The following is a 12,294-nucleotide window of genomic DNA, read 5'->3' as shown; positions in this document are numbered from 1 at the left end:
TGGGAAGGTCTGAGCACAGTATAGATTATCAACCACTCATATTTCCCCATTATCTCCTACCATTATAACCATATTACCTCCCACCTAACCCCCACACTCTGTGCCCAGCAGTCCAGGGTAGGAGGAGGGGTTACACCCAGACCTCCACCCCTCCTCTCTTCCCTTAGTCAGAGGACAGTTTAAATGGTATATTAAAAGTGAAACATTCACCTCGTCAGCTGCTTTCACATCAACCAAACACACACGTACACAGAATAGCAATGCAGGAATTGCACACACACGCATGCACACACGCATGCACACACACACACACACGCGCGCGCACACACACACAGGATAACATGACAAGTCAGCCATGGAAAGTGACTTGGTTTTGAACTCCCTTATGTAAAATTGATTGTTTCTTGCGCCATTGTAAAAAAACAAATCTCAACTGTCCTCGACTGTCCTTCTCCCACTGTCTCTCTCCTTCTCTGTTTCCCCCACACTGCGTTCTCCTTTCATCTTTTCCCCTCCTCTCTCTCTCTCTCTCTCTCTCTCTCTCTGGGTCGGGCATGAGCTGAAATACATATAGGTCAGATAAATATGCACATTTTTGTTAGAGCTACATAAGTCTGTGACTGACAGGGCATACTAATACCATCTCTTAACGGGTTTGGAGGCATTTGTTCAGAAGTGTGCTCAGCTTATTGATTCATAATATGCTGATTGGTACACATATTCAGTATTCTAGATTAACACATTGCTCAGAGCCATTTAGAATTGGATAAATCAAACGTATGACGTTCTTGTGGCATGGGCCATTTGTTTCGTCACTTTGGGATGGCTTTCTTACAAGCAGTTAAAAGGACAGCCGTGAAGGTCTGAGTTTGAAGCTTTAAAAGAGATCGATGGGGTCCATTAGTTAAGTCCCCCTGCCCTTGATGGGTACTGTGTGTGTGTGTGTGTGTGTGAGTGTGTGTGAACAGTCTGTGTCTGTGTCTGTGTGTGTGTGTGTGTGTGTGTGTGGGAGAATGAGAAATCTATTTGCATAGATGGCTGTGACTGTCTTCGTTTCGCTCATGGTTTGAGACACTTGGGAGCAGGCTGTCGGGGTGAGGAGTGGTCCCAAGGCCACCTCTGTTCTGTACCCTCAGGTTTAAAACTATGCCATGTTGTTTCTTTACATTCTCAGCTCATGTGTGTCAAATTATACCATGTCGCCTTAATGGGTAATGGATAAAAAACATTTGGTGGTCTATTTTATTCATTCCTGTTCTACATGTTGCATACTTCTACAGTATTTGTTCCACACATGCTGTTCTGAGCCTACTCTGAGTCTCCTTGTCTTCAATACTCTGCTGTCCCCTATGTCCTGACTCATGGTTATGTTTTACTGTATTTATAGCCATTGATGGGAATTAATTATTCCCCCCACGGGGCTTAAGTCTATATATACTCACTGTGGCAGTCTCCTGACACCCAGTCCATTGGGATTCATATCACCTTAGGGATTTGTGTTCTGTGTGCCCTGGCATGGCAAGGTCATACCTCCTGAGGCGGTGTTGTTATGTACGCTGTTGGCCTTAGCCAGAAACACTTGTCCTAAACAGTTCTACTATAAGTGGTAGTGAAGCCTAGGCCTTTGCTTGGCCTAGGCCTTTGCTTGCTGTCTGTTTTAGTCTAGTCCTCTTTAGGGATTACCAGTCCAGGACACACAGTCTTGGCTGTCTGGCTTTCTGAATGCTCTCATGCTGAGAGTATTGTCTGTGGAGCTGTGTTTTGGGAGGCACATCTGAGAGGAGCCTCCCTGACCCAGTAAAGAGACTCTGAGGGGGAAATGATTGCTGAGGAGGACGAGGAGGGAGGACTCTGTGTGTGTGTGTGTGTGTGTGTGTGTGTGTGTGTGTGTGTGTGTGTGTGTGTGTGTGTGTCTGTGTGTCTGGAAACTCCTAAACAATCTATGGCAAGACTTCACCATAGTTTCGTCAAAATTGGGCCAATCAAGTGTAATTTTGTAAATGCTGTGTCTGTATGGCAAGCCCAAGTGGATGATGGTTGAAATGGGGTGACAAATGATAATACATAACATGCAAAAGAATCCCAAAGAATATGTTCAAATTTAAGATACGAAAAAACACCTGTTGGATGACTCCCCCTAACTCCCTCCAACTCCCCCCAACTCCCCCCAACTCCCCCCCTAATCCTTTCACCAGGGCCGACTTGCCTAGAGCAGTGGGGTTGGCCGGTTTCATGGCCCCCTCCACCAGCAATGACTGGGATGCCCCTGTGTCACGCAAAAATGGTAACCAAGGACTCCTCCTCCCCACAAGAGGCTGCCACTGATATGAAACCCTTAAACATGGAGGTAATCCCTAGGGATGGGGTCCCCTCTTCCCTCTCTGTGACTGGGCCCACTGACACCACCAGGACTATAGGTTTGTGAGGGCTGTCGTCCTTGCCCGGCTCACCCCTGTCCTCTCTATATCGGCCCCTGTCCTCTCTCTGTATGGGTCCCTACCCCTAAATGCTGGGTCCTCCAACTGTATATTCCGTCTTCGCCTGCAGTAAAAACAAATCATACTGCTTTGTGAAAATAAGCCCTATGCCCTCCTCTCACCATAGTCAGTCCATGAAGACTCCCTGTGTACGAGCACAAATGTATCTGCAGCCATAGCTGCCTCCCTCCCTTTCATTATGTCCAAATCATTGAAGTAGACCCCGACTGCCCGTGGCACAAATTAAATTGTTCAATCAATACCAACTGCCGCTGCTCCTCAAACGACTTCGCCCACAGACCCTACACTACCTGTTAAAATGGCCTTCTTGTTGCCTTGGTAATTCCATGTACGTTTCCTCTGGACATCTGATGTTGCTTATAGACCTCCAGCACCAGCTTACAGACTGCAAATACAGTGTCCTGAGGCTTCCCCACCAACACACACTAGATCAGAAGAGTACAGACTTTTTCTGGCCATAACAAACGCTTAGCTATTTCCACAAAAGATGCAAAGGAAACATCTGCCTCTCCATCATTGATCTTCGGCATTAGGCGCTGACAATTAGCCAAATCAAAACGCTGAAGTACATGAATGAACATCCATAACTTGATCCTGAACATCTGTGAACATTGGATCGGTTAATGTTGTACAAATTATTTATAAGCAGTTACAAAATCATTATAACATGTTTAACAAATCATCTCTAAGTCATTTGCACATATTTATACATGTACAGTAGTTACTACTAGTTTACAAAGCATTTAAAAAACGTTTATAACTGTTAGAATAATGATTTGTTAATAGTGAGTTCATTATTTATTTCTGGTTTATAAATGGCTCAGAAATTAACGTTGTTAACTGTCACTGAACCACATGGAGCGTTTCTCCACGCTACTGTCAACAGCTCAACGCTACACTAGGGTTTCTGTGACAGACATGGAAAGAGAGAAACGGGAAGAGGGGATTAGAGGGAGAGAGGAATGGGAGATGGGGAAGTGACAGAGAGAGATGATTATGACTGTCATCCTGTCACGGGTTGATATAAATGCATTACATGTAAGTGCACTGTGCAATCCCCCGATCCCCCAGCCCTTTCTGTGTCAACACTACACTGGTTGAGGAGTTATGACTGACTCTTAAATATGCCACTTTACCCCCCTCCCTCCCCTAATGCCCACAAACTTGCCTACCATTTCTAAGCCATTATGATTTCAGTGTCCTCTTTTTATCTCACCATTCACTGTTCCTTCCCCATCCCTCTGTCCTGTGACTGTGCCTGTCGTGTGTACAGATTGGAACTCCTATCCCTCAGCGCCTTATTGTCATAGTAACATATATATATATATGCCATTTAGCTGATGCTTTTATCCAAAGCGACTTACATTGCAGTGAGTGCATACATTTCAGTATATATGGTCCCAGCGGGAATCAAACCCACAACCTAAGTGTTGTTAGCGCCATGCTCTACCAACTGAGCCAGAGAGGACCACAAGTAGTACAAATAGTACACACACACACACACACACACACACACACACACACACACACACACACACACACACACACACACACACACACACACACACACACACACACACACACACACACACACACACACACACACACACACTTTCTCTCTCTAATATCAGAATATTATTAAGAATCTATATATATTACTGAATATATTTCTAAGATAAGGTAAGCCACATCACAGAGATGTTTGTGTAATGCATGTATTACAGAAAACATGTTTGTTAGCTGCCAACTGGGAATTTCAGATAACAAATATGGTGAGTGTGTGTGTGTGTGTGTGTGTGTGTGTGTGTGTGTGTGTGTGTGTGTGTGTGTGTGTGTGTGTGCGTCAGTGGCGTGTTCTAACCTTGCTGTCTGATTGAGCTAGTGATTCAGATTCACAGCTCACATCTCTAGCAGAGAACAGCAGTAAAAAAAAACCTGATAACTGGAGAGAGTGTAAGAGAGAGAGAGAGAGAGAGAGAGAGAGAGGGGTATCTTTACGGTGTAGGCCATAAAAAGTGTCAAGGTGAATTAGGGACAGATTAGCACCTACTGTTTTACTGCCCACTCACTTTCTCTCTGTATTGCTTCTCTCCCTCTGTCTGCCTTTGATCATCCACTTGATAGGTGGAAATCTAAACATTGAGCTTTTCCACTTTAGGAGTCTTTCACACTCACCTCATCTCTGTGTGTATCTTCTTTTTTTTCTCTCTCTGTCTGTTAGGGCTCATATTCCTTCCTCCCTTCCTCCTTTTTTAACACAATCACATCCCTGGGTGGGATCTGTATGGGTCTCTTTCCTGGATATTAACTAGATATCCACCTAGATTTACAACAGCTATATTATTGTAGGTATACATAAGCGTTACTGTATAAGTAAGCCTATCAACACCCTTTTATCCTGAATTTGACATAGAGAAATTGACTAGCACCAGTATCATGCCATTCAGTTTATTATTTATCATTTAATTGGCCAATACCATCATCATAATATGGCCATACCATCATCCTTCAATGAATGCCTAATCAAGGCCTAATGAATGAAGCTAGGCCACCAATCAAAGGGATCCATACTGATCGACCAGGCAGTTAATTGACAATGATGACCTCTAAGGTCACCAATACCTTCATTAGGACCAGGCTGAATCAGTGACAGGCTATTGATCCTCTGTTGGATGTTTATCCTCAGAGAGCGACCAAGCTTATCGTCCCTAAAGAAGGGCCGCATTATGATAGATTGAACAGTGCCCTGGAGGGTTAAAGGCAGCACTATCACATTTGCGATAGTATCTAAACTGTTGAATGTTGGATTAGTTTTAGGGATAAAACCAATTTAAGTGATGGGCTATTTGAGGGGTGTCAGAGTTATGGTCCGTTGGGTGGTCCAATCAGGTCCACGTGTGATTTGCGAGAAAAAAAAAGGAAAAAAAAAGGAAAAATCAGCTTTGAAATGGGCAGATAGTAATTAAGTTCTATCAGAAAGCATTGCTTGCATAATGTCTTCTTTTTTATTTAATTGTTTAATCCCTACCACCCCCTCCCCTGATTGGAGGACATAAAAAATAGACTCCTACTAACAGCTATTTATTGTACTTGGTAAGTAATGCAATATAACCAATAATACACAGTATATACCTGTCTATAGTTTCTTATTATTGCTTGTAATGGACGTATATTGGTTAATTCATTATTAATTCTATTCTAAGTTGTTTAACAGGGCCATGCACAATGCAAGTGACAAATAAACATCAGACAGAGTAGCCTTTTATACAGTCTAGTCCATCCTTCTCTCGGATGTTTGCCAACATTGTGGGATGTTGGAGAAAGACAGAGATAACAGTGGTTCTCCTCCCATGTCTGGCCCTGGGTGAAATGGAAAACTTGACAGGATGTTATCAGTTACATTTCTTATTGACAAACTCAGCAAAGAATACAGATGACAGTTTGGGGTGCATGTACCGCAGATCATTATGCTAGGCCTAAGCCTACTATTTTTCTATATCAGTTGGTCTCACAGATAAGGAGAGATAGAGACAGAGACAGAGAGAGAGAACAGAGAGGTGGAGGAGAGAACTGCTCCGCTGGGAGAGGGAACAAAAGAGTGAGCGGAGGTCTATCGACGGCCAGGAAAGGTTGTGGCATTTCACGGTCCCCCTGTGTGTGCTTGTGACAGACTCTGAACCAAATGTTTTACTAATGAAGAATATCAGGTCTGGTGAAATGGTGTGTGTGTGTGTCTGTGTGTGTGTGTGTTAGGGAGTTTGAGTGCGCCTCCATGCTTTAATTAGCAATGTGAATTAAAAAACAAAAAACACAGATCCTTCCAGAGTCCCTAGTGTGTGTAGCTGAGGTTTGTTTGTGAATTAAAGTTTGTGTAATATGTTTCTATTAGATTACTGTCCGCCCTCTGCCTTCGTGAGAAATTCCCGGAATTGGATCCGAGTTATAATCTGTCATAATTTACTTTATTAGTTTGTTCTTTATTTAATATTTCACACAGCAGTGAAAAATTAGAGAGACATGGCATTGGTGTTTCTGCCAGGCAGCAGAGAGTACAGGATAAATGTAGATATTGATGTTTATTGTATATACATGGACAGATATACACTCACGGAGCACTTTACTAGGAACACCTGTACACCTTCTCATGGTGGAGGTGGTGTAATGATGTGGGGAATGTTTTCTTGGCACACTTTGGGCCCGTTAATACCAATCAATCATTGCCTGAATGCCCACAAAGAATTGAGGTTGTTTTGAGAGCAAAGGGAGGCCCTACTCAGTATTAGTATAGTGTTCCTAATAAAGTTCTTGGTGAGTGTAGATGCATATGACTTGGTCTCAGAACCCATAGACCTTATACTGTAGATACAGTGTACACTGCAGGTATGTTGTATCAATTTAATAAATAATATGTATTGATACTCTATGCATATGGATGGCCTTTCACCTGCCCAGCTTTCTGCATTACGAATACATATATACATGTGCACTGTATGTGGGTTGATGGACAGATAAATAAATAAGGTGAATATATGTAGATGGTTGTACAAATGAATATGCATCTACAGTAAATGTAAGTGTGCTGCAGTGGCCAGGTTTCTCTTCCTCTCTCTGACTTCCAGAATACTGTAGTCCTGCTATAACCTCACCTCATTATGGCCCTAATGGAGCACACTCTCCACATCCCTCCCACACATCTCTCCCACACTTTCCTTCTATTTCTATCACCTCTTCTCTTTCTTTCTTCCTTTCTTTCTTTCTTTCTTTCTTTCTTTCTTTCTTTCTTTCTCTTTCTTTCTTTCTTTCTTTCTTTCTTTCTTTCTTTCTCTCTCTCTCTCTCTCTCTCTCTCTCTCTCTCTTTCGCTCTCTCTTTCTCCATCCCCCACCCTCCCTCTCTCCTCTTTCTTCTCTGTTCATGCTCTCACACTCTCTCTTTCGCTCTCTATCCGTCTCTCGATCTCCTCCTCCTCTACTGTGATTTTCTTTCCCTCATGCTCTTTCTGTGTTTCTCTCTCCCCTATGAATGCAAAGGAGGCTGTCAGTGCATGTGGAACAAGTGTGTCCCGGCTACAGATGCTACTGTATGTAAACAAGTGCGAGGGGGGTAGGGAGGTAGTTAGGGAGGGACAGAAAGTCTGAATGAGTGAGTGAGTGAGTGAGTGAGTGAGTGAGTGAGTCAGTGAGGGAGTAGGTGTGAACAGCATAGCTAACCTCCCACCGTCTGGCATGCCTGGGGTCGGCTGTGTAATGGGGCAAGAGGTTCCATCGGGAATGATCTCAGCAGTTTGTGATGTCAGCTGACCCTGGACTAACTAGACTCTGATCTCTACTGATAGCTACACTATATAGATGTCGGTCCTGGAGGTGTAGTTTATCCCACTCCTATCCCCCCCCCCCTCTCCCTCTCTCTCCCCCTCTCCCTCTCTCCCTTTGGCCTCAGACCCAGAGCTCAGTCTTAATGAGATCAGTGGGAGATGGAGAGGTGAGGAGAGGAAAGGAGAGGAGGAGAGGAGATGAGGAGAGTCAGGGCCAGGGGATGAGACCTGGGCCAGCAAACACATCATCCTAATCACGACTGACCTACTGAGACACAGAGAACACTGCAGAAACCACGCCAATTCAGAGCCTCTACTGTGTCGTACCTATCAGGGGAGGCTGGTGGAGGCAGAAATCGGAGGATGGGCTCATTGTAATGCATGCGATGGAATGAGGAATCGTATCAAAAACGTGTGTTTGATACCATGTCTCATTCCATTCCATTCGTTACAATGAGTCCATCCGCCGATTTCTGCCTCCACCAGCCTCCCCTGCTACCAATCTCAGATACCAACCCTCCTCCTTCTTCAAAACATTGGCTACATTACAATTCTCCCCATTCACCCCATTTCCCCCCTAGCCTTAATGACTCCCCCTTCATGGGTCTGAAGAGACTGGACAGGCTCAAGCTATTTGTCAAAAACTCCACCTAGCCAACTGGATACTTATTGTTGCTAGTGCCAGCAAAAATGCATTCTATGAGGTCAGAGGGAAGGGTGGCTAATTATTAGGTTGGAATGCAGCCTTTATTCACAGTCCACGTTCCAAAACGCAGACTGCACCCTCAGAATGTCTAGCCTCTATAACACTCACCGTGCTGACGATGTCCCTTTACTTAACGCTAGTCTGACCAACCGGAGGTCCCCAGCGTGATGAGACACTATGGTAAAATATCTCTGCCGTTGTGAAACCCATGTCCCCCTTCTTCCCAGACTTTTCCTAAATGTCTGTTTTTGACAGAACAGCGTTGTTACAATTTCAAAATCACACATAGACATTTCCATGACGACCACACCTTTTTTTGATAGCTAACATCTCCAAGTCACATCCTGAGACGCAATGAACACCTGCTCCCAATTACATTTGTGCTAGCCTTACCATAGCTTTACCCTCATCATGGTGAAACTGATCTTACAGTTATTAATTATTTGCATGTGTGAACATAAGCCCCCAGCCTCCAAAGAAGAGACACCTGTATATCGAAACAGTTTTTCTCTGTTTTTTTAGACCTTGTTTTTAATGAGCATCTTATGATATCTCCTCTTGTGTGTGTATACAAACTACAGAATGTGTGTACCAATATCACTGGCAGGATGAGTCAAACAATTTGTGAGCAGATGAGACAAGCAATTTGCTCTCCTGTGTGTGTGTGTGTGTGTGTGTGTGTGTGTGTGTGTGTGTGTGTGTGTGTGTGTGTGTGTCTGGCGGGTTTATGAAAAAACTGTTACTGCACTCACAAGTTGATAGCATGCGGGTGATAAAGAGTGAAGCGACCCTCAATCTGTACTGCGCTCCACATTTGACCGCGGGTTGGTCTGTCAATATGTTCCATTCAATATGTAACTCTTTTATATACAACATGTGGTATTCTAATGATTCTTAAGTCCTGACTAAACACAACTAGTGCATTATATATATTTAATATTGTGCATGTTATAGATCTATTTCAATGATTACGCTGTTACTCAACAAATGGACGTCTTCGGATCTCACAAATGGCCATGATAAATCGATGAAATTTTGACTGGAATTGAGTGTGTCCTTTCTGTTGCCCTACTCCAGGGTCCCTCCAGGGGGAGCACCAGCGCAGACTCTACAAGGAGCTGATGTCCAACTATAACCGTCTGGAGAGACCAGTTGTCAACGACTCCTCAGCCATACTGGTGGAACTGGGAATGACGCTACTGCAGATCATAGATGTGGTGAGTGTGTGTGTTGGCGTGTGCGTGTGCGTGTGCGTGTGCGTGTGTGTGTGCATGTGTTTCTGTGTGCGAGAGATAAAGCGAGAGAGAGACCATGAAGGGTAAGTATGTTTGCGGTTTGTAAGTCTGTGTGGTGTGTGTTTGTGTGTTCAATGGCTCCTGAGCCTTTTGGTTGCAACAACAAATGACACTGCTCTACATTGTAGATGTGGTGGGATTTGTATGCTCGTGAGACAGCGACAGTCTGGGGCTGTGAGTGTGGGCATGTGTTCTTTTGTTTTTATGTGAAAGAGAGAGAGCAAGAAGAGGCTGTGGGTGTGTGTTTGTTTGTGTGTTTGTTAGTGTGTTAGGTGACATCTATGGTAGCAGGTAGGTACTCATGAAACAGAGGTTAGATAACATGTCTGCATAGGTAATGCTCCCGGGCATACATGCACGTGCACACACACACGCACACACGCACGCACGCACGCACGCACGCACGCACGCACGCACACACACACACACACACACACACACACATACGGCAAGAGTCTTGGCAAGCATACACAGTAAAAACCATGCTGAGATTGTGACACATGGACACGACATATTACCATCTCATAATAGGCCCCTCTGTTCTAGTCATTAGCTTCTCAAAATCACTCAAACGCAGATGGTGAGATATACTCTCTCTCTCTCTCACACACACACACACACGCACACACACACACACACACACACACACACACACACACACACACACACACACACACACACACACACACACACCTTAGAGACCACAGTGTCTCTCACCCTATCATGATTATACCATGCCTTTCATATATCTTTTTCACCTCCGTAGTTGAAGCCAGTAGCCTTGTCCACTATTCTACCATGTAGTTTAATGAGGCAGAGAGCAGTAATGTAATGAAATACAGACTCCAGCCACTCTGTGTCTCTCAGTCAAAGTCAGTGCTGTGTGGCCCCTTGACCTAATCCAGCTCGTCAGAACCACATCAAACACCCAAGGTCATTAATACTTTCTATTTTCTTCCTTTTTGAACTGTAGAGGCCATGGATAAGACTGTGTTCGCTTGCTGAGTTTAAGCCAATGTATTAGCTCGGGGAGACTTCATGAAGTCATCAAGTCAGGTTACTCATCACATGATTGTGGTACACCAAACCACTTCTGTTTATGTGATGGGTGTGATGGGTGTTTGCCCCACTGTCTGGCAGGGCTGTGGAACAGAGCCTGTATAAACACAGAGAACAAAACTGTTTATGTGGTAAAAGTGTGTTTTAGATTCCAGATTCCTACTCTCATTGGTCAGCCAGACACAGAGGGAGAGGAAATAGAGGGGAGGCAGGGCACTAAGACCCCCCCCTCAGGGCTCTGGAGGTTTTATAGTGGCTCCCAAATTGAGTTTTGGGTGGTTTTTGTTGTTTTTTGCCTCTGTCTCTTCAGTGCATTAGACATATGTGTGTTGTACAGATGCCTGAGCTTCTGACAAGGCTCTGATTCAAATCAGATGCTCGCAAAACGGTCGACTGGCAGTCATTGTTCTAGATAATCAGTCATAAACTCAGCTAGTCTTCCAGTTGCTGATTAGCATAGTCCATTAAGCCTCTCGAACCAATGAGAATTGTTCAGACTAACACAGTGCAGGCTATGTTAGCTATTCTTAGCCAAACGGTCTATATCAGTTAGCTTAGCACAGTGGATATTATTGTAGGCAGGCCAAGTTAGCATTTTGCTACACAGTTTTAGAGTATCCTCAGGGGACCACTTTTTGACTTGTTCATATATTTATCACTTTTACGTAAACAACATTGACTGACTGCTACTCCTCCGTTTTTAGGTCATGTCACAATTCCCCCCAACTCTGGTAAAGGCAGACATATAAACACACACACACACACACACACACACACACACACACACACACACACACACACACACACACACACACACACACACACAGAAAGAAAACAGATAGACATTTAACATAGAGGCACAGCTAAGTTTGCTGACAGTACTGTGTGTGTGTGTGTGTGTGTGTGTGTGTGTGTGTGTGTGTGTGTGTGTGTATATCTGAGAAGGGCTGAATTCATCAATGTTTTGTTTGAGAATGACTCCTCTCACACTCCACCATGACCATGGAAATGTGTTTCTTAGTGGTTCTAATTATTTTACTAATTAGAATTTAGTCTCACATTGAGCCAGTTAGCGCTGAATGGCTCTGGGCTCCCCATGGACGCAAATTAAACAAGAACTAAAAACACGCAGACACATGATTAGGTTTGAATGATAAGACTGATAAGAATCTTAAAACATGCAGATAAGGAATATTGCCCATTTCAGGTCTTTGAACATTGAAAACAGAACTATAGACTACTGTAATAGACTTTAAAATCAACAAAAATTAGATGGACTGAGGAGGGAGATAAACACACACACACACACACACACACACACACACACACACACACACACACACACACACACACACACACACACACACACACACACACACACACAATCTGTCTCTACACAGAAATTCACACTCATTCACTCAAAA

At 43.9% G+C, this 12,294-nt stretch overlaps 1 protein-coding gene across 1 annotated transcript in view; it reads left to right on the top strand.

Moving 5' to 3' along the window:
• The window catches only part of LOC310815806 (neuronal acetylcholine receptor subunit alpha-7-like), a gene marked incomplete at both ends in the record, with an annotated part of 29,827 nt that overhangs the window by 1,488 nt on the left and 16,045 nt on the right, over positions 1-12,294 (top strand). Inside the window, one exon of the mRNA XM_083685736.1 lies at positions 9,594-9,733. Coding sequence (XP_083541862.1) covers positions 9,594-9,733 — 140 coding nt within the window. The remainder of the gene's footprint in view (positions 1-9,593; positions 9,734-12,294) is intronic.

Source organism: Argentina silus, assembly GCF_951799395.1.
Source record: "Argentina silus genome assembly, chromosome: 15".
Taxonomy (NCBI): domain Eukaryota; kingdom Metazoa; phylum Chordata; class Actinopteri; order Argentiniformes; family Argentinidae; genus Argentina; species Argentina silus.
This window is presented reverse-complemented; position numbering and strand designations above follow the sequence as displayed.